General features: G+C 45.4%; 3 protein-coding genes and 1 non-coding gene across 4 annotated transcripts in view; all 4 read right to left on the bottom strand.

The window, feature by feature from the left end:
• The window catches only part of LOC116989792 (E3 ubiquitin-protein ligase TRIM39-like), a 7227-nt gene extending 2606 nt beyond the window's left edge, over window positions 1-4621 (bottom strand). Inside the window, exons 1-3 of the mRNA XM_033047374.1 lie at window positions 4389-4621; window positions 3491-3513; window positions 3275-3393 (exon numbers count right to left, since the gene is read on the bottom strand). Of these exons, the coding sequence (XP_032903265.1) occupies window positions 3275-3393; window positions 3491-3513; window positions 4389-4511 (265 nt within the window). The 5' untranslated portion in view covers window positions 4512-4621. The remainder of the gene's footprint in view (window positions 1-3274; window positions 3394-3490; window positions 3514-4388) is intronic.
• A 25-nt stretch (window positions 4622-4646) lies between these two features.
• On the bottom strand, window positions 4647-5924 carry LOC116989923 (nuclear factor 7, brain-like). Its single transcript, XM_033047478.1, has 3 exons — window positions 5452-5924; window positions 5176-5357; window positions 4647-4671 (listed from the first exon to the last, which is right to left on the bottom strand). Exons 1-3 carry the CDS (start codon window positions 5860-5862, stop codon window positions 4647-4649), a joined length of 618 nt encoding a protein of 205 aa, XP_032903369.1. The 5' UTR covers window positions 5863-5924.
• A 985-nt stretch (window positions 5925-6909) lies between these two features.
• Window positions 6910-7065, bottom strand: LOC116990240. The gene has a single exon (XR_004416490.1). It is a non-coding gene; the product is annotated as a U1 spliceosomal RNA (small nuclear RNA).
• Window positions 7066-19448: 12383 nt separating this feature from the next.
• Window positions 19449-27943, bottom strand: part of LOC116989924 (nuclear factor 7, brain-like) — a 16103-nt gene continuing 7608 nt past the window's right edge. The window contains exon 6 of the mRNA XM_033047479.1: window positions 19449-19579. Within this exon, the coding sequence (XP_032903370.1) occupies window positions 19449-19579 (131 nt within the window). The remainder of the gene's footprint in view (window positions 19580-27943) is intronic.

The raw sequence follows: 27943 nt of genomic DNA on the forward strand, positions 1-27943 counted from the left end.
TCAGTGTCAGGCAGCGCGTGTGGAGGGGATAGCCAGATGGCACTTTGGGTCGGGACACTTTTTTTGTCTGGATTCCAGGTTACAGTGGGGTGGACATCACAATAGACAATAGACAATAGGTGCAGGAGGCGTCCATACGGCCCTTCAAGCCAGCACCGCCATTCAATGTGATCATGGCTGATCATCCACAATCAGTACCCCGTTCCTGCCTTCTCCCCATATCCCCTGACTCCGCTATCTTCAAGACCCCTATCTAGCTCTCATTTAAAAGTATCCAGAGAACCAGCCTCCACCGCGCCCTCTGAGTCAGAGAATTCCACAGACTCACAACTCTATGGGTGAAAAAGTGTTTTAAATGGCTTACCCCTTATTCTTAAACTGTGTGGCCCCTGGTTCAGGACTCCCCCAACATCGGGAACATGTTTCCTGCCTCTAGCGTTTCCAAATCCTTAATAATCTTATATGTTTCAATAAGATACCCTCTCATCCTTCTAAACTCCAGAATATACTCGCGGCGGCTTTACCCCAAATCCTCCTTGAACACATCTGTGAGGGAACTTTGCAAGGCAGACAGGCTGAGTTACTCTAGCACTTTGTGTATACCTTCGCTATAAACCAGCATCTGCAGTTCCTTTCTACACACTAATTATGGCCTACCAAGTCTTAATGCACTGCCTCCCTGTTGCCATTTCACAATTGCTGTGAGGCTCACAAAGGGCAGATCAGAGTCAACCAGCAACGAGACTATAGGCCTGAGGCTCCATGCTGGCCCGGGGAGGGGGAGGAAAGGATAAAGAGGAGGGGGGAGGGGGGGGGGGGGTGGGGTGAGTCGCTGGAGACGTCGGACGCGAGGAGCAAGGGCCGGTAGGAGGGAGACATAGAAACATAGAAACATAGAAAATGGGTGCAGGAGTAGGCCATTCGGCCCTTCGAGCCTGCACCGCCATTCAATATGATCATGGCTGATCATCCAACTCAGTATCCCATCCCTGCCTTCTCTCCATACCCCCTGATCCCGTTAGCCACAAGGGCCACATCTAACTCCCTCTTAAATATAGCCAATGAACTGGCCTCAACTACCTTCTGTGGGAGAGAATTCCACAGATTCACCACTCTCTGTGTGTGAAAAATGTTTTCCTCATCTCGGTCCAAAAAGATTTCCCCCTTACCCTTAAACTGAGACCTGGAGTAATGCCTCCAATGCCTTCAAGATTGGCTGCAGGAAGCGCCCTGGGACCCAAATGATGGCCGGGCAAGGCGAGGAATGACAGTTCACGGGCCAAACTGGTTGAAGGTGACAGAGGAAGGCACTGCAGGAGCCTGGGATTTGCCTGGATTTGGGAACTGCTCCAGTAAACAGCGCGTGCGGGCGGCCCAGACTTTGGAAATGGCGCTAAAACATGGCGGCGGCTGCAAGACTAAATATGCAACAAATAATTTCATTGTACCGTTGCACATGTGACATAGAAAGTACCATTGAGTGGGTGTCGGGCACAGATTTACATTGCTGGTAACATCAGTGCATTCGTATGATAATAACAGTCAACCCAATGGCATGTATATTTGACGGCACTGGGCCTGTACTCGCTGGAGTTTGTAGGGATAAGGGGGGGGACCTCATTGAAACTTATCGAATAGTGAAAGGCGTGGATAGAGTGGATTTGGAAACATAGAAACATAGAAACATAGAAAATAGGTGAAGGAGTAGGCCATTCGACCCTCCGATCCTGCACCGCCATTCGATATGATCATGGCTGATCATCCAACTCAGTATCCCATCCCTGCCTTCTCTCCATACCCCCTGATCCCTTTAGCCACAAGGGCCACATCTAACTCCCTCTTAAATATAGCCAATGAACTGGCTAATAAGACCAAAACTCACAGCCACAGATTCACCACTCTCTGTGTAAAAAAATGATTTTCTCATCTCGGTCCTAAAAGACTTCCCCCTTATCCTTAAACTGTGACCCCTAGTTCAGGACTTCCCCAACATCGGGAATAATCTTCCTGCATCTAGCCTGTCCAACCCTTTAAGAATTTTGTAAGTTTCTATAAGATCCCCCCTCAATCTTCTGAATTCCAGCGTGTAAAAACCGATGTTTCCACTTGTGGGAGAGTCTCAGAAGCCTCAGAATTAATGGGCATTTCTTTGGGAAGTAGATGAGGAGGAATATCTTTAGTTAGAGGGTGTTAAATCTGTGGACATTTTTACCACAGAAGGCACTAGAGGCCAAATCAATGGACATTTTTTAAGGCAGAGATAGAGATCCTTGATTAGGACGGATGTCAGGGGTTATGGGGGAAAGGCAGAAGAATGAGGGAGAGATAGATCAGCCATGGTGGAGTAGACCTGATGGGCCGAATGGCCTAATTCTGCTCCTATCCCCTACGACCTTATGAACTTTTGATACCCAGTGAATTAATTGATTGTGTTGAAGTTGCTTCACTGCTTCCCTGGGATTTGAATTCATGTGTCCGAATGTTTATGAATGTTTATGAAGTGTTTCATATGAAGAAAAACTGGTTAGACTTGGTTTGTACTCGCTAGAATTGAGAAGATTGAAGGGGGATCTTATAGAAACTTACAAAATTCTTAAGGGGTTGGACAGGCTAGATGCAGGAAGATTGTTCCCGATGTTGGGGAAGTCCAGAACAAGGGGTCACAGTTTAAGGATAAGGGGGAAATATTTTAGGACCGAGATGAGGAAAACATTTTTCACACAGAGAGTGGTGAATCTCTGGAATTCTCTGCCACAGAAGGTAGTTGAGGCCAGTTCATTGGCTATATTTAAGAGGGAGTTAGATGTGGCCCTTGTGGCTAAAGGGATCAGGGGGTGTGGAGAGAAGGCAGGTACAGGATACTAAGTTGGATGATCAGCCATGATCATATTGAATGGCGGTGCAGGCTCGAAGGGCCTAATGGCCTACTCCTGCACCTATTTTCTATGTTTCTCTGTTTCTATGTGAATGTGTGCAGGATGTGTGGTTCCCTCATGAAGTGAGTTTAGGTTGTGTTGTGTTCTTGTACTGCCTGTGTTCATGGACCTGACGTCGCCCGCTGACGGTTTGACAATGATGTTTCCATGCAGGTTTGTTTGGGACTAGGATAAATATTTTATTTAATCGAACAAATAAAAAAGCTTTTCACTGCGCACGTGAAAATAAAAAGCGAATCTAAACTAATTCCACTTATCTTCATTATTTTTGTCTTTTTTGCAATTCACACTGATATCTAATACATAAACCGCAATGGATGAATTTGTGCCAATGTTACCTCGCTTAATGATGCCAAACATTTTTCTCAAAGGTACGTTCAACAAAAACGGGTGATCGAATTTTTCAACCGGCAGAGCTCCTTCTGCTACCGACAATGAATGCTCCCCACATCCAACCCTGCGAATATTAGATAGTTAGTTTTAATATTAACGTCAACACCTTTGTGAATTATTCCACAAAATCGTGCAGGGGTTCAATAAAGAATACATCCTACCTTCGCTTCCGACCAGCTTCTTCCTGAAATAATTACAACACAAAATCTCAATTGATTGAGACAACCTTCCACATCCCCGTCCCTCCCCACCCCTCAACCCCCCTCCCACCCCTCAACCCCCCTCCCACCCCTCAACCCCCCTCCACCCACCTTTTAGATTAGTTTTGTTTAGAGATACAGCGCGGAAACAGGCCCTTCGGCCCACCTGGTCCGCGCCGACCAGCGAGCACCACACACGCTCACACTATCCTACACCGACTAAAGACGATTTTCATATTTACCAAGCTAATTAACGTACAAACATGTACGTCTTTGGAGTGTGGGAGGAAACCGAAGATCTCGGAAAAAACCCACGCAGGTCACGGGGAGAACGTACAAACTCCGTACAGACAGCAACAGTAGTCGGGATCGAACCCGGGTCTCCGGCGCTGCATTCGCTGTAAAGGCAGCAACTCTACCGCTGCGCCACCGTGATCGCCCTCTCCAAATCGTTTGACAGTCTGCCAAAAATCCCCAACTATTAGGGCGGTGGACACACTGATTGCAAGAAGAAAGTTCAGTGAAGATGTAGAACCACGGGAGAAAGAGCAACGTAGAAGAACACTGTGGTATATCTGAAAGGATGCAAGTAAAGGGGAATACTGCAAATACTGAACTCATTTACCGTATTGAATGAAATGCATGATTTGATGGTGGATCTTACATTGGCAAGACATGTCTTATGAAGCATATCTGAAAATCATATCTGTTTGTGACAAGACCAAAACTCACAGCCACAAATATACAATGGTCCTTAATAAATCTTAGAGGACCTTCAGTGGAGAGGACATGGAACGTTTTAGTAAACGGGCTGTGACTGTGCTTTATCATTGAACTAAAGTGATATGCGACCTCTCACCTGGAGTAATGTCACACCATTCACTTGAGCCAGTTGTTTCGGTAAAATTGGGAGTTCCTGCTGCAGAAGATTCAAACGCACTTGAATCTCTTGAAGATTGTTCTCCATTGTATTTAGAATCATCTCCTTCTCATCGCCGAGATATTTAAGTAGGCGTTGTTCTTTATCGAAGAGAATCTGGTGCAGTTCAGCAAACAGGGACCTGATGTGGGACTGCAGAAACTGTGACTGATCCTGGCAAACGAAAGACAGGTATTATTACAATGCAATATGGATAATAGGTCTGCTCAAGATTTCAGCTTTGGAAGGAGGAGACAGTAGGCCATTCGGCCCTTCGATCCTGCACCACCATCAAATGTGATCATGGCTGATCATCCACAATCAGTACCCCATCCCTGCCTTCCCATATCCTCTGACTCTTTATGAGCCCTATCTAGCTCTCTCTTGAAAGTATCTGGGGCAGAAAATTCCACAGATTCACAACTCTTTGTGTGAAAAGGTGTTTCCTCATCTCCATTCTAAATGACTTACCCCTTATTCTTAAACTGTGGCACCTGCTTCTGGGCTCCCCCAACATCGGAACATGTTTCCTTCCTCTGGCGTGTCCAAACCCCTAACAATCTTATGTGTTTCAATAAGATACCCTCTCATCCTTCTAAACTCCAGAGTGTACAAGCCCAGCCGCTCCAGTCTCTCAGCATATGACAGACCCGCCATCCCGGGAATTAACCTCGTGAACCTACGCTGCACTCCCTCAATAGCAAGAATGTCCTTCCTCAAATTAGGGGACCAAAACTGCACACAACACTCCAGGTGTGGTCCCACTAGGGCCCTGTACAACTGCAGAAGGACCTCTTTGCTCCTATACCTTACCAGCACTCCACAAATCTTCTGCTTCTGTTGCTGTTCCATTCGCTCCAACGCCAATTTATTTTGAGTGAGAGATTCCAAGGAAATTTTGATCTCAGCCTTAGATTGGAGTTGTGAAAAAAAACAGAATAATAGAATCAGATACAAACAATGTCATGAAACAGGGAAGTGATCACAATTCGATTTATTTTACCTTGTAGATTTCAACAGCTTCATCCACCGGCATGAAGCTGTGAGTCTTGTGTTCCCGCCCAGCTGCACAAATTACACAGATCAGTTTCTTGTCCGTTTCACAAAACAGTTTCAGTTCCTCCTGATGTTTCTCGCAGTTAAATTTACTTTCCTTCCCTTTGAGATTCGGGTTCAGTGTTCGAGCTTTCTCAGCCAGACTCGCCAAGGCCCGACTAACCCTGAGGGTGCGGTCTGTAAACACCTCTCTGCATTCCGGGCAGGAGTTTCTATCTTCATGTTCCCATAACTGTGTGATACAGGAGCGGCAGAAGTTGTGGCCGCAGTCTGGTGACACCGGATCGGTGAATAAGTCTAAACAGATGGGACAAATTAGATCTTCCCTTAAGCTCTCAAGCTGTTGTTTTGAAGCCATGTTGATTCGTGGCAGTTTCACTTCCGCATTGCTGCTGAACTCCTGCAGTATCGCGGGTGTTCAGCACTAGACTCGCGGGTGACACGAAGCTGGGGGGGGGGGGGGGGGGGGGGGGGGGGGCAGTGTTAGCGGTGAGGAGGATGCTAGGAGGCTGCAAGGTGACTTGGATAGGCTGGGTGAGTGGGCAAATGCATGGCAGATGCAGTGTAATGTGGATAAATGTGAGGTTATCCACTTTGGTGACAAAAACAGGAAAGTAGATTGTTATCTGAATGGTGGCCGATTAGGAAAGGGAGAGATGCAACGCGACCTGGATGTCATGGTACACCAGTCATTGAAAGTAGGCATGCAGGTGCAGCAGGCAGTGAAGAAGGCGAATGGTATGTTAGCATTCATAGCAAAAGGATTTGAGTATAGGAGCAGAGAGGTTCTACTGCAGTTGTACAGGGTCTTGGTGAGACCACACCTGGAGTATTGCGTGCAGTTTTGGTCTCCTAATCTGAGGAAGGACATTCTTGCCATAGAGGGAGTACAGAGAAGGTTCACCAGACTGATTCCCGGAATTTCAAGACATTCATATGAATAGAGGCTGAATAGACTCGGTTTGTACTCGCTAAAATTTAGAAGATTGAGGGGGGATCTTATAGAAACTTACAACATTCTTAAGGGGTCGGACAGGCTAGATTCAGGAAGATTGTTCCCGATGTTGGGGAACTCCAGAACAAGGGGTCACAGTGTAAGGATAAGGGGGAAATCTTTTAGGACTGAGATGAGGAAAACATTTTTCACACAGAGAGTGGTGAAGCTGTGGAATTCACTGCCACAGAAGGTAGTTGAGGCCACAGTTCATTGGCTATATTTAAGAGGGAGTTAGATGTGGCCCTTGTGCCTAAAGGGATCAGGGGGTATGGAGATAAGGCAGGGAATGGGATACTGAGTCGGATGATCAGCCATGATCACATCGAATGGCGGTGCAGGCTCGAAGGGCCGAATGGCTTCTACACCTTCATCTATTGTCTATGTTAATTCTGTTTTTTATTTGTAAATCAGGGGAGAGCGCGAACGCAGTCCCCCACTACCACAAATTTTGCAGTCGAGTATCCCGCATTTGGGGACATCGCAGGCGTCAGCACACCCGAAGTGCAATGGGATAGCCTCGTCCTGGGAAAACCACCTTGGTGATCATGGTCTGAAGAAGGGTTTCGGCCCGAAACGTCGCCTATTTCCTTCGCTCCATAGATGCTGCTGCACCCACTGAGTTCCTCCAGCAATTTTGTGTACCTTTGGTGATCATGGTGTCTCCCCTGCCAGGTAAGTATGCTTGAATATCGTCGCTCTCTCACAACCAACCTCTACCAGTACTCTGCAATGTCAGTACGAGCCAAAATTGCAACATCTTATACTGCACTTGTTTGCCGAGAACAGGAAAAACGACATATTGTCGCCTTTCATTTCACGTTTCACACCTGATCTTTACCACATTTGCTCGCTTTTCCTCGATGCTGGCTTCATTTGCATTTCTTCCTTAAAAGGAAGCAGCCACATTGCCGAATTGCTGCCGAATTGCAGTTACTGAGCATCGCCTCTGTGTGGCGCTGCTCCACCGCCGACGTTTCATTCACCGAAGTTGGATACAAAATGCTGGAGTAACCCAGCTGGTTAACTCAGGCAACATCTCTGGAGAGAAGGAATACCTGTACTGAGAGTCAGTGGAACGGGAAACGAGAGATATCCTCGTCGTGGCTATCCCTCGAGGTCGAGGATGATGGTTCTGTTGTTTTTATGGAGATATAGGCGGTACATAAAGCAAATGAATGAAAGATTTGCAAAAGCGGGAGGAAGCACAGAGGGGGCGCAGCGAGAGAGGGTGTTGCAGAACTCTCATTGGAGAGAGGAGGATGTCGCGGCAAATCCAATCCATCGCTCCTGCCCGCTCCGTGCCTCGGCACCCCAACAGGACCCCACAGAACCAAGGCCCTTAACGTCACCAGTAACGCGAGGTCACAGACTGTGCAACAGGTCTCATCCTGTTAAAACAAGGAACTTGGTTCTTGGTACTTGGTCCTCCAAAATATTCCAAATGGAAGTTAAAATGGAGGTGGCGGAAGGTGGACTTCAGGGCGACTACGGGAGTCAGTCGTTGACGTTCGCAGTCGCCGAAATAAATCGCAAAGTGGGACAGGCCCTTTAAGCAAATAAAGATTCTTGGAAAAGAAGAGCTACCTTAAATTTAGTCGAGTCGGGTTAGGTAACTAGGGTGTTGGGGGGGGGGGGGGAATGAATTGCTGTACACATCTGTATTAGTAGCTGGTATCTCAAATTGGATCGAATGCCCTCGTCTGCTCCTAATAGGTCTGGTGTAGGTTTGGTATATCGACCTAACATCCACCACGAGGAGACGCCCCGCAACCACCTCCCTGACCTCAGTGATGGCGAAGTTCCCTCCCCGCAGCAAGCTCCCCAGGCCGGAAGCACGACAGTCATTGCCCCCCGACCACACCGACAGTCCGTGGGGCCACCATCGCGACCACCTCCGATAGCAGCGGAGGTGTGGCAACCCGCACTCCTGGAGAAAAGTCACATCTGCCTTGACCTTGGCCAGGTACTGTAAGGCATTTACACATCGTGCAGTGCTCTTCACACTGCGCACGTTTAAAGATGCCAGTTTGAGCTCCATGAGCTCGAGTATCCCGCATTTGGGGACATCGCAGGCGTCAGCAAAGATCTTATAGCGGAGCAAGATAGGCTACTGCTGCGAATTACAATGGCTGACGTGTAGTACGCTACGGAGGGAATCCTGGGCGTTTTTCTCCGCCCATTTTAGTAACCTGATCCTACCGACCCGACCCGACTCGCAATATAATCTTATAGCAGAGTTATAGGATCTTAGGTGCAATTCTGTTAGTTCTCGCCTCTGTTAATTCTTGTCAAGAATAAAATTTGACTCTGGTAATAGTGTTTTTTTTAATGTTTTTTAAATAATTTCTTTTTAAATGGTTCATAGGCTGTGTTTGAGATTTTGTGTAAACCGGAACCTAGCCGACCCGACCAAACTCGCAGGGTAATCAACGTTGCGGGGAAGTTTTTGTGTGTGACATAGGGTTAGATTCATAATTATGTTAGTTCATAATTCTCTTAATTCTTGTTAAAGAAAAAAATGTTTATAAATTTTGCCTCTGGTAATTTTCTTTTTTAATGTTTTTAAAATCAGTTCTTTTGAATGGCTCATATGCTGTGTTGATTTTGTATTACACTTGCACTCTGTAATTCATTCACTAATCACATTAATGTAATCACACTGTTCACATCTGCACTATTTGGGAAAATAATAGCAATATGAAGATTACAGTTGCTCTAGCCCTGAAATGTTACTTAAAGTTTTTGTGCTTATTTTCTTTTTTCTATGGAGTTGTTTCTCCACAATAAACGGGGTCTGGTTTTCCCAATAACCAGAGTGGAATGAGATCGGTCTGTAATGGTGGGGCTATCTAATTGTAGAATTTCACAAAATTAAATGTTTAAGCAAGATTTATAAATGATGTATAACTTAAGGATGGTTTTATTCAGCGAGCATGCAACTGACTAGATTGTGCTGGAAGGAACACACATACGTGAATGTGATATAGATGTATATAATCATGTAACACACAAAATTATATTCATTCTGATTTTTATATCCAATGTTGAACTTTATTTCAGACCAGACAAGGGACATTAAATAATAAACATTGTAAAAAATTGTAAACCTCCCCTCAGCTTCACTCTGGTGTTTTTGCCGTGCTGATCCGGGTCAGGCTTCCCCGCACGCTGTGGAAGGAACATTAAACAGGCCTCTTCTCTGTCTGTTTTTAAATCTCTTCTTAAAACCCATCTCTTCTCTGTGGCCTTTGATACCCAGTAAGATGTCGACTTTATTTGCTTGATTGGTTTCTTATTTTGATTGCTTATTGCATGGCTATTATTTTTACTCATGTTTTATGTCTTTTGATTTATTGTTGTATTTCATATGTGATTTATGCGCCTTATGTGAGCTGTTATGTTATGTTCTGTTATGTTGTCTGTTTATGATGTCTTGTTTTTTCTTCTGTACAGCACTTTGGTCAACATTGGTTGTCTTAAAGTGCTTAACAAATAAAGTTGGATTGGATTGGATTGGATAGGCATCTTTTCGCTTTTATTGTGATTTATTTGTCTTTTTAACACGGAATATCTGATAACGACACATTAGCACCACATGGAACCAACATTGCACCAACCCACTCAATTTAATAATTCAAAGGCAAGATCCATAAACAAGCAAGGATAACAACTTTCATTCTGTCATACATGGTGAGATTTTAATGTGAATATCTCATAACGGCACATTAGTAGTATATTGCACCAACCCACTCAATTTTAAATAATTCATAATTCTAATCAATGGTCAACACTTCATTTCTGACATTTCATCAATAAATAATTTGACATCATGTACTTTACTTATGCGTCACTTTTAGAACTTTCTTACACTTCCTTTTAATGGTCAGGTCCTGCAGGTCTCTATTCTTGAATTTGAGTCCATAATGTATGCGGACACTGACAAAGATCGCTACAATTCGCGCCTTGACTCTCTGGCAGCATAAGTTCATGTCCTTGTATTCCTTAGTATTGTGTATCGCTGTATTTATTAGATTGGAGATGTTGTTCCTGGTCATGTTAGCATTGTCGAATTCTGTGCAGAACACTTTCTCGCACACCTGACAGAATGCGAGAAACTGTTCTGAAGGCACCATCAGGGAGCCGAAGTCTGATGTCGATGTGTCATATGCCTTATGGTGGATGAATACGAGGGAAAGATCAACTAAGGTTGTATCAGGTCGTAGCAGAACCTCTCTGCATATGTGACATTTTGAGATCAGTTCATGTGGGGTGAAGAATCTACGGCAGATGTGGCCTGCGATGTAAGCCAGTGTGTTCTCTTCCGGGAGATCAAGTGACGTGCTGCAAAATACAGTGTTCTGTTGTGCCCTATTATGATGGGAGATAGATGGAGATGGTTTCTTGACTCTGTCTTTTGTCAGTGTTTGCAGTGATACGAGAAATTTAGCATCGTCAGGTTTACAGTTTGCACTTAGAGATGGCTTTATCAGTCCAGCTACTATGACCATTCTTAAAGCACTGCGGAATTCCTTTGCTGATGGGTTTTCTCGGAATCCGCCCTTTCGCCGAATGGTCGCAAATAAATTCTCAACGACATCCTGATTAACCCTGGATGTGAGCATGAAACAAGCGTCTGTATTTTCCTTTATGTGCTGCCACAGCTGTGTAATGCAAGAAATTGCAAGCCGCCATCCTTTGACAAACAATACATTTTTTGCTCCAAGCACTTTTAAGCTTTGCAGTACAGGCAGGCATGATTCAAAGAATGACCAATGCGCCGATTTTGCAGACATGGGCCTCCTCAATTTTTTTATTGTCTTGAGACACCTGCCGTTAAATGCATCAAACAGTCCATCTATCATTGCAATGAAATCCGCAGTAGAAGCAGCACCCCCAGGCAACCGTCCCATAGTTGTATAGGTTAACATGCCTGCTGACACCGAATGACTGAGCACTTGCGCTGCTTTGTTGACTCTCATTTTGGAGAAGCTGTTCAGAGCAAAGTGGGCTCTGGTCAGTTTATGGCCTTTCCTAACGGGAAACTGTGAATCCATTTCATAAAATGCGCGAATATGTGCCCACTTGATCTGTTTCTTTCGGCCATCCTCTCCTGTTACCTCAAAAACATACTTCTCCAAATTTGTTCTCGTGTTTGTTAGCAGGTGTGGCGGGTCATGCAGGCAAAAGATCTTGGCTCCCCTGTGGAAGAAGAAAGGATGTGTTTCTGTCACACCCAAGTTGTTGTACAACCGAACATTGCTTGGGCCTTGGTCACAAACCACGGCCTTAGGCTGTAGTCCAATTGCCTTAACCTTATGCAAGCATTCATTGAGTAATGCTTGCAGTTTGTCCGCCCTTGTGCAGTCTCGCGTCAGAAAGTAACCCACAGGTTGTTTCCATTTCCCAAACAGGCCTCTAACCATGAAAACAAGAGCATGGTTGGCAGGCCGTGACGTCTTCCCTAGCGATCCAAAGTCCTCAAAACCTTCAACTGAATCTTCTGTAATATTGTATGAGAGGCCTGTACGTAGACTCATTTCATCAAAGGAGACTATACAGACTCTATCACTCTCTGATATGCCTGCTACCCTGTCCTTCCAAAGCTCGAAGATCTTAGTGGGAAATCCTGGTCTTACTTTGACATTACACAACCATCTACGCAGCGATGAAATTGATGGAAGTGTAAATATGCTCTGGTACAGCTGATATGTGCTGGGACTCTTGTGGTAGAGGGACAAGGCAAGTATCTTGTCTGCATAATCCCATCGTCTTCCTCTTGCGCTTCTACGCCCTGGCGCATTCCGCAATTGTGATTCAAAAAAAGACTTTAATGGCTCTTGTAAAAAATCTAAACTGTTCAAGCTTTCTGTAGCTCTCCTTCTTGCTGATTTCTTCATCTGTTGCACCCTTTTCTTGAGGCCGAAAGTTCGCTGTCTTTCCTTCTTCAGAGCTCTTCTGTGATTTACAACTGGTGTAAATTGAATAACATTCTCACGAATCTGGTCCGTAGCTAAGCAGTAAGAATGGTCGGCCTGTATGTTGTGTGACACTCTGTGAGTTGCATCTGGTGTGAATTGAAGTCCTTCCTCACGAACTCGGTCCGCAGCTAAGCAGTAACAATGGTCGGCCTGTATGTTGTGTGACACTGCCGAGGGAAAAGAAAATTAGTACGGGCTTAAAAGAGGTATACAAATGAAATGGATTTAGCATATACATGTAAATAAATTTGCATCCACTGGTAATTCTCAATTTAAATCAATGTGAGATAACCAATTCATGTTAAAAAAATAGTAAGTGCTGCTGTCTGCTGCTCCGGTGCCAGTCAGGGTCCCTCTTTGACCGCTCCACTATCACCACGGCTGGTGTTCGCATGCCACCGAGTCACACGGTTGGCAAGCGGCGTTCCGGCGTTAGCTCTGGAATGTTCTGAAAGATCTCACACATGAAAATGTTAGTGCCATACATGACATTTCATATTGTGCCACTGACAATTGTATCAGTTAGGATATTACATTGTGATAGATTTTGTAAAAGAGGGAAATTAAATGTTTATTTAAAAATTACTTGCCCCTTTGCTGCTTTGAAGGCTTCGGTGAAGATGGAAGGTTCTCATTATTCCCCTCAAGTATCCTGCGTTGAGTATACAGTTGTTTCGGAGGGTTACGGATGTCAAAGAGCGTTGGAACTGCATCCCAAACTAGCCTGTTCTTGGTCTGCTTGTTGTTAAACTGGCTAGGTTCGAAATGCTCAGAACAAAGACGGCAGTTATGAAGACAAATACGCCGCAGTTCGATGTAGGAGATCATGTCGGCGGGTATTCTGCACCCACTGTTGACATCTGAAATTACAGAAAATATCATGCAGTCAATATGTTCTTATTCTACATTAAATAACAGAGGTAGAAAGAAAAAGCTCTTGAGGGGTGCTATTGGGGAAATGCTCCTGAGAAGAAAATTCGTACGGTGTTGGACAGGCTAGATGCAGGAAGGTTAGTCCCAATGTTGGGGAAGTCCAGAACAAGGGGTCAGTTTAAGGATAAGGCGGAATCTTTTAGGACCGAGATGAGAACATTTTTTTTTACACACAGTGGTGAATCTGTGGAATTCTCTGCAACAGAAGGTAGTTGAGGCCAGCTCATTAGCTAGATTTAAGAGGTAGAATCAAGAATCAAGAATCAAAGCACTTTATTCGTCCCCGAGGGGCAATTTAAAAGGGCGCATTACAGTAGTTTTTTTTAAAAGGGACACAATCAACAAACATAAGCAGCACGCATACTGCACAATCAACCAGCACACGCATTTCACAAACACACTGCACAATCACACAACACACACCGCACATCAACATTCAACACATAGGAATAGTTTTAAAGTGCTTCCTTAGTGCTTCAATTAAAAAGTGCATATAGAAGGTTATTTCATTTCATATGTTCCTGAGTCAGTGATCGGCATAAAGAAGCTGGACAGCCCTGGGGATGAAGGTTGCCTTCCTCCTCTGTGTCCGGCAACCCGGACAGCGGAGTCTGCGTCCTGAGGGGAGCCACTCAAACTCAGGAAACAGGATGTGGGAGGGGTCGTGAAGAATCCTGCGTGTTAACTTTACAGACTGTTGGCCGCATAGGGCAGTGAGAGTTCGGACGGGCTGCTCAATGATTTTTGAGCAGACCTTGACCACATTCAACAGGCGGTTTCTGTTTTGCAGGGTGATGGAGTGGAACCAGCTAATGAAAGAGAAGGTTACTACATTTTCAATGAATGCGTAGTAGAATGTGGTGAGAATGTCTTTGTTAATCCCAAATGACTTCAGCTTATATAATATAACCATATAACAATTACAGCACGGAAACAGGCCATCTCGACCCCTCTAGTCCGTGCCGAACACATAATCTCCCCTAGTCCCATATACCTGCGCTCAGACCATAACCCTCCATTCCTTTCCCATCCATATAACTATCCAATTTATTTTTAAATGATAAAAACGAACCTGCCTCCACCACCTTCACTGGAAGCTCATTCCACACAGCTACCACTCTGAGTAAAGAAGTTCCCCCTCATGTTACCCCTAAACTTCAGTCCCTTAATTCTCAAGTCATGTCCCCTTGTTTGAATCTTCCCTACTCTCAGTGGGAAAAGCTTTTCCACGTCAACTCTGTCTATCCCTCTCATCATTTTAAAAACCTCTATCAAGTCCCCCCTTAACCTTCTGCGCTCCAAAGAATAAAGCCCTAACTTGTTCAACCTTTCTCTGTAAATTAGTTGCTGAAACCCAGGCAACATTCTAGTAAATCTCCTCTGTACTCTCTCTATTTTGTTGACATCCTTCCTATAATTAGGCGACCAAAATTGTACACCATACTCCAGAATTGGCCTCACCAATGCCTTGTACAATTTTAACATTACATCCCAACTTCTATACTCAATGCTCTGATTTATAAAGGCCAGCACACCAAAAGCTTTCTTTACCACCCTATCTACATGAGATTCCACTTTCAGGGAACTGTGCAGTTATTCCCAGATCCCTCTGTTCACCTACATTCTTCAATTCCCTACCATTTACCATGTACGTCCTATTTTGATTTGTCCTGCCAAGATGTAGCACCTCACACTTATCAGCATTAAACTCCATCTACCATCTTTCAGCCCACTCTTCCAACTGGCATAAATCTCTCTGTAGACATTGAAACTCTACTTCATTACCCGCAACCCCACCTATCTTAGTATCATCTGCATACTTACTAATCCAATTTACCACACCATCGTCCAGATCATTGATGTACATGACAAACAACAGTGGACCCAACACAGATCCCTGTGGCACCCCACTCGTCACTGGCCTCCAACCTGACAAACAACCATCCACCATTACTCTCTGGCATCTCCCATTCAGCCACTGTTGAATCCATCTTGCTACTCCACCATTAATACCCAACCATTGAACCTTCTTAACCAACCTTCCATGAGGAACCTTGTCAAAGGCCTTACTGAAGTCCATATACACAACATCCACTGCTTTACCCTCATCAATTTCCCGAGTAACATCTTCAAAAAATTCAAGATTAGTTAAACATGACCTTCCAGGCACAAATCCATGTTGACTGTTCCTAATCAGACCCTGTTTATCCAGATGCTTATATATATTATCTCTAAGTATTCTTTCCATTAATTTGCCCACCACTGACGTCAAACTAACAGGTCTATAATTGCTAGGTTTACTCTTAGACCCCTTCTTAAATAATGGAACAACATGCGCAGTACGCCAATCCTCCGGCACTATTCCCGTTTCTAATGACATTTGAAATATTTCTGCCATAGCCCCTGCTATTTCTACACTAACTTCCCTCAATGTCCTAGGGAATATCCTGTCCGGACCTGGAGACTTATCCACTTTTATATTTCTCAAAAGTGTCAGTACTTCCTCTTCTTTGATCCTCATAGTTTCCATAGCTACTCTACTTGTTTCCCTTACCTCACATAATTCAATATCCTTCTCCTTGGTGAATACCGAAGAAAAGAAACTGTTCAATATCTCCCCCATCTCTTTTGGCTCTGCAGATAGTTGGCCACTCTGACTCTCTAATGGACCAATTTTATCCCTCGTTATCCTTTTGCTATTAATATAGCGGTAGAAACCCTTCGGATTTACTTTTACCTTACTTGCCAAAGCAACCTCATATCTTCTTTTAGCTTTTCTAATTTCTTTCTTAAGATTCTTTTTACATTCTTTATACTCCTCAAGCACCTCATTTACTCCATGCTGCCTATAACTATTGTAGATCTCCCTCTTTTTCCGAACCAAGTGTCCAATTTCCCTTGAAAACCATGGCTCTTTACAATTTTTACGATTTCCTTTCAACCGAACAGGGACATAAAGATTCTGTACTCTTAAAATTTCACCTTTAAATGTACTCCATTTCTCTTCCACATCTTTCCCATAAAACAAACTGTCCCAATTTACTCCTTTTAAATCCTTTCGCATCTCCTCAAAGTTAGCCTTTCTCCAATCAAAAATCTCAACCCTAGGTCCAGTTTTGTCCCTCTCCATAATTATATTGAAACTAATGGTATTGTGATCACTGGACCCGAACTGTTCCCCAACGCATACCTCTGCCACCTGACCCATCTCATTTCCTAACAGGAGGTCCAGTACCGCCCCTTCTCTAGTAGGTACTTCTATGTATTGTTGCAAAAAACTATCCTGCACACATTTTACAAACTCCAACCCATCCAGCCCATTTACAGAATGTGTTTCCCAGTCTGTGTGGAAAATTGAAATCTCCCACAATCACTACCTTGTGCTTACTACTAATATCTGCAATCTCCTTACATATTTGCTCTTCCAATTCTCGCTCCCCATTTGGCGGTCTATAATACACCCCTATAAGTGTTGCTACCCCTTTCCCATTTCTCAGTTCCACCCAAATAGCCTCCCTAGATGAGCCCTCTAATCTATCCTGCCAAAGCACTGCTGTAATATCTTCCCTGATAAGCAATGCAACACCTCCACCTCTTGTCCCTCCAATTCTATCACACCTGAAGCAATGAAATCCTGGAATATTTAGTTTCCAATCACAGCCCTCCTGCAACCATGTTTCACTGATCGCCACAACATCATACTTCCAGGTGTCAATCCAGGCTCTAAGTTCATCCACTTTTCTTACAATGCTCCTAGCATTAAAATATATACATTTAAGAAACCCACCCTCTCTTATTCTGATTATTTTCTTTTTCTTCTCTCTCCCCTACATTTTGGGTCAGAGTGCTACCATTCTCTGCCCCCTGCTTCACACACTGACTGCTAGCTTTCCCAATTTGAGTCCCTCCCCCCAACCATACTAGTTTAAAGTCTCCCCAGTAGCCTTTGCAAATCTCCCCGCCAGGATATTGGTCCCCCTTGAGTTCAAGTGCAACCCGTCCTTTCTGTACAGGTCGCACCTTCCCCAAGAGGTCCCAATGATCCAGAAACTTGAATCCATACCCACTGCACCAGTCTCTCATCCACGCATTTATCCTCCACCTCGTTCCATTCCTACTCTCACTGTCGCGTGGCACAGGCAGTAATCCTGAGATTGTTACCTTTCCAGTCCTTCTCCTTAACTCTCTACCTAACTCCCTAAATTCTTCTTTCAGGACCTCTTCTCTTTTTTTTACCTATGTCGGCTTCCTGAGTAGGCACTGTCTCTGATGGCACTTTTTAAGGATTTCCTCTGTGTTAGAGGAAAACCTTAGCAGGTTGTCGAAGGCTGCTCCCAGGTATTTGTATACCTCCACTATCTCCACTGGCTCCTGCTGGATGATAGTGGTGGCTGCCTCAGCCATCTGTCTCTGTTGGCGGGAAAAGGTCACAATCATGTCCTTGGTTTTGCTTATATTTAGCTCAAGACAAGACTTTTCACACCATACTATAACGTCCTGCAGGGCTGAGCTGTGATGTTGTGTATGGCTGGGAAGCACAGACAGGAGGACTGTGTCATCAGCAAATTTTACAAAGTGGCAGTTTGGCTGGGTGGATCTGCAGTCATCAGTGTAGAGAATGAAGAGAAGTGGGGAGAGGACACAGCCTTGTGGAGAGCCAGTGAAGGTGAAGAGGATGTCGGACAAGGTGAGGAAGTCTATAATCCACAGTGAGTTGGTGGTTGAGGTGGAAGCGGGTGATGAGCTTCTCAGCCAAAATATGTGGCTGCATGGTGTTGAATGCTGATGAGAAGTCTACAAACAGAAGTCTGGCTGTGGCCTTGGGGATTTCCAGATGCTTATGGATGGTGTTTAAGATGAATATTTTTGTGTCATCGACACCCCTGCCAGCCTGGTAAGCAAACTGCAATGGGTCCATCATCGAGCCAGTTGCCTTGGTGATGTGCTCCTTGATGATCCTCTCCATGGCCTTCATGATCAGGGAGGTGAGAGCCACCGGTCTAAGGTCATTCAGGACCTTGGTGGTGCCCTTCTTTGGGATGGGAATCACTGTTGAGTTTTTCCATATCGCGGGGACTGTGCTGCTGGTCAAAGAGCCCTGGAACAGATGCTGGAACACACCTCCCAGTTGCTCAGCACAGTGCCATAGGGTCCGCCCACAGATGTTGTCTGGCCCTGGAGCTGTGTTCTTTTTAGTCCTTTTGAGGGCTCTCACCACCTCTGATGTGTTGATGTTGAGGCCGGAGTCATCAGGTCTGAGTGTGGAGACGATTGATTCTAGCTGGGTGCTATTGTCCTTTTCAAACCTGGTGTAGAAGGAGTTGAGATCATTCGGGAGTGAAGTGAAGCTGCTTCCTGCTACCTGAATGGGCTAGCGGCTGGTAGAGACAGAGTTCACTGCTGCCATGTTCTTGAGGCCCTGCCAAGCCGCACGGAGGTTCCCTTTTCCAAGGGTCTGCTCCACTTTATTCTTGTATTTCAGCTTGGCAATTTTTATGGCCCGCTTGACCTCTCTGTTTACCTCCTTCTTCTCAGCTTCAGAACCGGTAAAAAATGTTCTCTTTTTCTTATTCAATAAAATTCTCATTGTACAACAGAGTGCTTATTCTGCATTAAATAACAGAGAGGTTGAAAGATTTTTACAAGTTTGCTGCCATGAGGCCTCGACTGCATCTGGGACAAAGGGGAGCACCCAGCTTTAAGGTCTGAACTATATTGAAAGTTTGTGCAGACCGAATAAAATTCTCATTGTACAACAGAGTGCTTATTCTGCATTAAATAACAGAGAGGTAGAAAGATTTTTACAAGTTTGCTGCCATGAAGACTCGACTATCTGAGCTCTATGGTCTAACTACAGTGAGATTGTACAGGCAAAATAAGATTTTCTATATGCAACATAAGTAATAAAAGTTCTCTTACCTTTCCTCTTTAACGGGGAACCTGAAGAAAGATATATGCTGCTCCATAGATGCTGCTGCACCCGCTGAGTTTCCCCAGCAATTTTGTGTACCTCTGAAGAAAGATAAGTCGGGTCGCTTACATTGGCGATTGAAACAATTTAGCGCCGAGCAGTAGGCAACACTCGTAGATGTGGACGGCATGGTCAAATTCAAAGTTGCGAAAGCAAAAATTAGATCTTTGGCCGGAAGCAGATGACGACCAGGTTGCTAAAATGAGTCATAGAATGACACATCAATCCGCCCATGAGCGTACTACACGTTTGCGTGAGAGTAACTATAGGATCTTTGCCCTAAGCGCAATGGGATAACCGCGTCCTGAAAAACCACCTTAGTTATCATGGTGTCTCCCCTGCCACGTAAGTATGCAGAAATATTGTCGCTCTCTCCCAGCCAACCTCTACCAGTACTCTTCCAAGGCAGTACGAGCCAAATTTGCAACATCTTATACTGCACTTGATTGCCGAGAACAGGAAAAATGACATATTGTCGCCTTTCATTTCTCGTTTCACACCTGATCTTTATCAGATTTGACCGCTTTTCCTCGCTGCTCGCTTCATTTGCATTTCTTCCTTAAAAGGAAGCAGCCACATTGCCGAATTGCTGCCGACTTGCAGTTACTGAGTGTTCAAAACCCCCGTAACACAAAACCCCCTAACCCCCGTAACACTGCTCTCTCTCCCCATCCCCGCACACGCAACAAGGGCAGAGTCCCTCTGGTCCTCACCTTTCACCCCACCAGCCGGCAAATACAACACATAATCCTCCGCCATTTCCGCCACCTCCAACGTGACCCCACCACTCGCCACATCTTCCCTTCTCCCCCCATGTCTGCCTTCCGCAAAGACCGCTCCCTCCGCAACTCCCTTGTCAACTCTTCCCTTCCCTCCCGCACCACCCCCTCCCCGGGCACTTTCCGTTGCAACCGCAAGAAATGCAACGCCTGTCCCTTCACCTCCCCCCTCGACTCCATTCAAGGTCCCAAGCAGTCGTTCCAGGTGCGACAAAGGTTCACCTGTATCTCCTCCAACCTCATCTACTGCATCCGCTGCTCTAGATGTCAGCTGATTTACATCGGTGAGACCAAGCGTAGGTTGGGCGACCGTTTCGCCGAACACCTCCGCTCAGTCCGCAATAACCTACCTGACCTCCCGGTGGCTCAGCACTTCAACTCCCCCTCCCATTCCCAATCCGACCTCTCTGTCCTGGGTCTCCTCCATTGCCAGAGTGAGCAACAGCGGAAATTGGAGGAACAGCACCTCATATTCCGTCTGGGGTCCTTGCGTCCTTATGGCATCAACATTGAATTCTCCCAATTTGGCTAGCCTGTGCTGTCTCCTCCCCTTCCTTCACCCTCTAGCTGTCTCCTCCCACCCTCCCATCCGCCCGCCCTCGGGCTCCTCCTCCTCCTCCCTTTTTCCTTCTTTCTTTCCCCACCCCCCATCAGTCTGAAGAAGGGTTTCGGCCCGAAACGTCGCCTATTTCCTTCGCTCCATAGATGCTGCTGCACCCGCTGAGTTTCCCCAGCAATTTTGTGTACCTGCAGTTACTGAGCATCGCCTCTGTGTGGCGCTGCTCCACCGCCGACGTTTCATTCACCGAAGTTGGATACAAAATGCTGGAGTAACTCAGCTGGTTAACTCAGGCAACATCTCTGGAGAGAAGGAATACTGAGAGTCAGTGGAACGGGAAACGAGAGATATCCTCGTCGTGGCTATCCCTCGAGGTCGAGGATGATGGTTCTGTTGTTTTTATGGAGATATAGGCGGTACATAGAGCAAATGAATGAAAGATTCGCAAAAGCGGGAGGAATCACAGAGGGGGCGCAGCGAGAGAGGGTGTTGCAGAACTCTCATTGGAGAGAGGAGGATGTCGCGGCGAATCCAATCCATCGCTCCTGCCCGCTCCGTGCCTCGGCACCCCAACATGACCCACAGAACCAAGGCCCTTAACGCCACCAGTAACGCAAGGTCACAGACTGTGCAACAGGTCTCATCCTGTTAAAACAAGGAACTTGGTTCTTGGTTCTTGGTCCTCCAAAATATTCCAAATGGAAGTTAAACTGGAGGTGGCGGAAGGTGGACTTCACGGCGACTACGGGCATCAGTCGCTTACGTTAGCAGTCGCCGAAATAAATCGCAAAGTGGGACAGGCCCTTTAAGCAAATAAAGATTCTTGGAAAAGAAGAGCTACCTTAAATTTAGTTGAGTCGGGTTAGGTAACTAGGGTGTTGGGGGGGGGGGGGCGGGAGAATGGATTGCTGTACACATCTGTATTAGTAGCTGGTTTCTCAAATTGGATCGAATGCCCTCATCTGCTCCTAATAGGTCTGGTGTAGGTTTGGTATATCGAGCTGACCATTTAACATTTTGTAAAAACGGGTCAAATGGTGAGCTTTACTTTTGTCTTCGAGAGGGTTCCACCCCGACCAGTGAATTCATAAGTTTGGTAACACTCGCTTCTCTCTCATAGGTATTTGCAACAAATCGAACTGCCTGTGCATATTATTAGTAGAAACTAAGAACTGCAAATAAAATGTGTAAGAAGGAACTGCAGATGTTGGTTTACACCGAAGATAGACACAAAATGCTGGAGTAACTCAGCGGTTCAGGCAGCGTCTCTGGTGAAATGGAATAGGTGACATTTCAGGTCGGGACACTTCATCCGGCTGAGAGTCGGGGAAGGGGAAACTAGAGGTATGGGAAGGTGCAGAACAAGCAGAGCATGCGTCGATGATTCAGGATAGGTGGAGCCCATAGTCTACTGGGGACGCGGTGATATCCAAGAAATACAAATGGTGAAATTCGCAAGAGGGTTAGGGTGGAGACGGGGAGAGAGGGGATGCTCTATCATCTTTGGTTTGTACGGTACTCGAAAGGGGGTGGACAAATATAATCGCTGCCTTCAATTCCTTGCGAGTGGTGGCACTGTATGCGGACCTGGGGGTGACATGATCTCCACTTGCATGGAGACAGACAGTCTGAAGGCGGATCTGGGTGGAAAATGCAGCTCTTGCTTACTGTCCCCCACAACCCATTTGCCAGATACAAAACTCGAGGGTTTAGAGGAGGTCACTCGAAAGTCAAGTCAAGTCAAGTCACATTTATTTATATAGCAAATTTAAAAAACAACTCTCGTTGGCCAAAGTGCTTTACATTCGTTATAAGAATAGTATAAACAAACAAACTACATAAATACATACATGTAGTCCTCGCTCAGAGGACGTCACGAAAGGCTCGGGAGTACAGATACGTTTTTAGTCTGGATTTAAAGGAGTTGATGGAGGGGGCAGCTCTAATTGGAAGAGGGATACTGTTCCACAGTCTAGGAGCTGCAACCGCAAAGGCGCGGTCGCCCCTGAGCTTATGCCTGGACTGCGGGATGTTCAGTAACCTTAAGTCGGCCGATCTGAGGGACCTGGAGGTGGTGTGGTGGGTGAGCAGATGTTTAATGTAGGTGGGGGCAAGCCGATTGAGGGTTTTGTAGACATAGAGGAGAAGGGAGAAAGGGAAGAAGTTGCAGACGTGCTGAGTCACCGTCTATCTGGAACGCGGGGGACGCAAGGAGAATCGCTGTTTTCATTTCTTTAGGATTGGTGGCAACAATGGGACCTGCCAGACAGGTCATTTAATTGATCCTGGTCTCCTGGTCTTTTCTCACCCCCAGCTCTTCACCCCCCCCCCCCCCCCCCCCCCCCACCTCCCCATCACCACCACCCCACCCAAAGAAGGCATTGCTGGAATGAAAGGAATTGACAAACAAAAAACGAAGAAAGCCATAAAGAGCTTTTGATTTCCTTCCACACAGCGATTGTGAACACTAAGCACACTACAAAAAAGAGCTATTCGTATAGTAAACAATGTAGGATATCATGAACACACCAATATACTGTATTTAAAATTACACACCTTAAAGATTAAGGATCTGGTAGAATTTTAGACTGCACAAATAATTTATAAAGCAAAAAATAAACTGCTACCTGTAAACATACAAAAACTGTTCAAAGACAGAGAGGGGGTTATAACTTTAGAGGGAAACTAAACTTGAAAGCATTATGCTCGGACCAATTTAAAAAGTATGTGTACTTCCATTTGTGGGGTGGTTTTGTGGAATGGTCTTGACGAAACGATTAAACAAAGTATGAATATAATGCAATTTAAAAAAATGTACAAAAGATATATCTTTGAAAAGTACAGTAATGAGGAAGGAGAATGTAAATCTCACAGATGTTAATGGTGCTTGTTCTTTTGGTTCTTTTCTTATTTTGTTCTTTTTTTCTTAATAGCTTGATTGGAGTAGTTTTATTTGAATTGTCTGTTTAGTTTATTTTATTGAATTTTGCATTTGTTAATGGTGAAGAATGGGGGTAGGACTTGACAAGCATAGGCTTCTTCCTATCCCTTTTCCAACGAGTCTAATGTGTATTATGTTGAAATTAGCTTTTGATTTTTTAATTTATGTATGTATATATATGTTATGTATATGTGTAGGCGTTCCCCACAGTGGAAAGTTTTGATTCTGCTGTGGGGGGACGTTTGTGTTGAACTCTATAATGTGCCCATTTTATTCATTTTTTAAAAACTTTTTCTATGGTTTGTATGGAAACTTATTATTTAATTTATGTAAAGCACTTTGGTGTCAATGTGTTGACTTAAAACATGCTATATAAATAAAACTTACTTACTTACTTACTGTATATGTGTATATGTATGTATGTATATATGTACATGTATATGTATGTATGTGTGTATGTATTTATGTATATATATATGTATATATATAATTTTCCTTTTCGGGATCTCTACTTTAAAGCGAAAATAATGAATTTCCAGAGGGGGATGGTTTGTACGGTACTCGAAAGGGGGTGGACAAATATAATCGCTGCCTTCAATTCCTTGCGAGTGGTCGCCCTGAATGTGGACCTGGGGGTGACATGACGTCTACTTACATGGAGACAGACAGTCTGAATGCGGACCTGGGGGGAAATGCAGCTCTGCTTACAGCCACGGCTCCAACGTCCCCCTCCCTCCCGCTACCCACTTGCCAGATACAAAGGGGGTGCGGGAAGAAGAAAGGAGGAGGCGGAGACAGTGGGCAGAGGGAGAGCTGGGATGGGGAGGAGAAAGCAGCGACTACCTAAAATTGGAGGTCAATGTTTATACCGCTGGGGTGCAAACTGCCCAAGCGGAATATGAGGTGCTGCTCCTCCAATTTACGGTGGGCTCTGACCATGGAGGGTGGAGGAGGTGCAGGTGAACCTCTGCCCCACCTGAAAATACTGCTTGGGTCCTTGAATGGACTCGAGGGGGGAGGTAAAGCGACAGTTGTAGCATTTGTCGCTTTACCAATGGCAGGAAATGCTACACTTGTCGCTTTACCTCCCCCTTTGACTCCATCCAAGGACCCAAGCAGTCATTCCATGTGTGGCAGATGTTTACCTGCACCTCCTCCAACCTCATCTATTGCATCCCCTGCACTAGGTGTCAGCTGCTCTACATCAGTGAGACCAAGCGCAGGCTTGGCGATCGCTTCACCCAACACCCCCGCTCGGTTCGCAATAACCAACCTGATCTCCCGGTGGCTCAGCACTTCAACTCCCCCTCCCATTCCCAATCCGACCTTTCTGTCCTGGGCCTCCTCCATGGTCAGAGTGAGGCCCACCGTAAATTAGAGGAGCAGCACCTCATATTTCGATTGGGTAGTTTACACCCCAGCGGTATGAACATTGACTTCTCCAATTTCAGGTAGTCCCTGCTTTCTCCTCCCCTTCTCACCTCTCCCTCAGCCCACTGTCTCCGCCTCTTCCTTTCTTCTTCCCGCACCCCCCACCCTCACATCAGTCTGAAGAAGGGTCTCGACCCGAAACTTCACCTGTTCCTTCGCTCCATAGATGCTGCCTCACCCGCTGAGTTTCTCCAGTATTTTTGTCTATCTTCGATTTTCCAGCATCTGCAGTTCCTTCTTAAACATGTTCTCCAGAGATGTTGCTAAACCCATTGAGTTATTTTAGTATTTTGTGTCAATTTACAGGGAAAGGGAGCCCTTTTTCGGAGAAGGTTTTTTTTGGTGTAATTGTAAATATTACTGAACAAGATAACGATATTTGTCCATTTGTCGATATGGTCATTTGCTAAATCCAATTCCGATTCTTCTCTTCCCTTTAAGTCTTTTCACCCATGCATTAAGTAGAATGTTGACCCAACGAAACCATAGTGTTGCAAGGTTACGTAGAGTAGCAGCAATTGTGAAAGATAAAATATGAGCCTTGACTATAATCCACGGAGGGAACAGGGCTAAAGTACAAATGTGTAAGAAAGAACTGCAGATGCTGGTTTAAATCGAAGGTAGACGCTAAATGCTGGAGTAACTCAGCGGGTGAGGCAGCATCTCTGGAGAGAAGGAATGGGCGATGTTTCGCGTTGAGACCCTTCTTCAGACTGATGTCAGAGGAGGGGGCGGGACAAAGATAGAATGTAGTCGGAGACAGTAAGACTGGTGGGAGAACTGGGAAGAGGAAGGGGATGGAGAGAGAAAGCAAGGTTTCGCTTGGGTAGATTATACCCCAGCGGTATGAACATTGAATTCTCTAACTTCTGATAGCCCTTGCTTTATCTCTCCATCCCATTCCCCTTCTCCCACTAGACTTACTGTCTCCGCCTACATTCTAGCTTGGGTGCTGTCTGTACGGGGTTTGTACGTTCTCCCCGTAACGTGCGTGGGTTTTCGCCGAGATCTTCGGTTTCCTCCCACACTCCAAAGACGTACAGGTTAATTAGTTTTGGTAAATGCAAAAATTGTCCCTAGTGGGTGTAGGATAGTATTAATGTGCGGGGATCGCTGGTCCTGCTGGGCCGAAGGGCCTGTTTCCGGGCTGTATCTCCAAACTGAACTAAACGAACACCGTACAGACAGCACCCGACTCTCTGGCGCTATAAGCACCGCAAGGCAGCAATTATACCGCTGGTCTTTATAAAAGCTGCAACTACCACCATTTATTAATTATTAATTAAGGCATTTCCATGATAGAAAGGATTTAATTTCAATCATTCATTTAAGGTGCAATGGAGACACTTGAATTTGCGTCTCTGGATGTGCGTCTGGATTCCTCGTTCAGTAACGTCATCTCTGCCTCGCCACCGCACCTGTTGGTGCCACAGATAGGCCCCTGACCCGCTACGTTCGTCCAGCAGTTTGCATCTGCAGTCCCGTGTGTCTCAACTCGCAGCCGTCTCTCATTGAATACCAATTCTGCCCACCGCCGCCCTAATTCCCCTGTTCCTTATCGTCTCACTCTTACCCTGCACCTACTCCCACATCACCCATCCCCCCCCTCCCCTCATCACCCGCACCTATATCGGAGCACCCGGAATGTCGATGGTGATAGAGTCACTGGATGTGAAAGTGGATATGAAGTACTAGGCAACGATGCAGAGGAGGTTTACCAGAATTAGGATTTCATTAAGAGAATGGAGAGGTCAGACCGACTATGGAAAGTTTTCTACGGACCGCCGGAGGTTGAGGGGAGACTTGATGGAAGTCTATCGAATTATGAGAGGGGTGGGCAGGTTACACAATCAGAACCTTTTACTGACAGGGGAATATTTAATAGTAGAGAGCATAGCGATAGGGTGAGAGGGGCAAAGTTTAAAGGGGATGTGTGAGGCAGGTTTTCTACCCCAATGATGGTGAGTTTCTGGAACGCGCTGCCAGGGATGGTGGTGGAGGCTGATACGACACAGGCGGTGAAGAGATGTTTGGATTGGCACGTGAGTATGCAGGTAATTGAAGGATATAGATTATGTTCAAGCAGGTAAGAGTTGGTCTTGGCATCATATTCAGCACAGACACTGTGGGCCGAAGGGCTGCTCCTATGCGGACTGTTCTTTGTTCCATACGGATTGTGTCGCCGCATTGTGGATATTCCGGGATACAACCTGATACTTGAAGAAACCTCCACATCAGCGCTGTAGAATGTATCCTGACTGTTCGCATCATGGCCTGGTGCGGCATGTCCAACGCACACGAGTTGCACTACCGCCTGCACTGGCCATGGATGTGTTTATATTAAATTGTGTTTTGTATTAATGCCTTGTCTTTGGAGCAGTTTTTAATTTTGTTTTTACTAACTTGCAGGATTTATGTGTAATGTGGTTGTAATTTGCGTTTAATTAATATTGTGTGAAGCACTGAGTATGTGTGTGTGTGATGCTGCTGAAACGGCGATGTGGTTTTCATCGCAGTTGTTCATCGCAGTACTTGTACAGATGACAATAAATCCGACTTGACTTCACTCTAAGTTTATATTTAACCATCGTTTTACACCCCAGTTAGTTTCTTTTTTCTGTCCTGCTCTAAACTGTCCCATAACATTTCCTTGCGTTTACATTTATATACCGGTCTGTTTAACATCTCACTAAACCCTCCATAGGTATTTGAGGTCAGGACACGGTCACATAGAACACGTTCACCCTGAAAACCTACAGCAAATGAGCTGGAGACGGCAGCGTGCGCTGTAGACACTCGCGGTACAGAGGGGTCCTACTGCTTCTACTTCTTCTATGTGGTGTTTTTTGG

The sequence above is a fragment of the Amblyraja radiata genome, chromosome 30 (assembly GCF_010909765.2).
Source record: "Amblyraja radiata isolate CabotCenter1 chromosome 30, sAmbRad1.1.pri, whole genome shotgun sequence".
NCBI classification, from domain to species: domain Eukaryota; kingdom Metazoa; phylum Chordata; class Chondrichthyes; order Rajiformes; family Rajidae; genus Amblyraja; species Amblyraja radiata.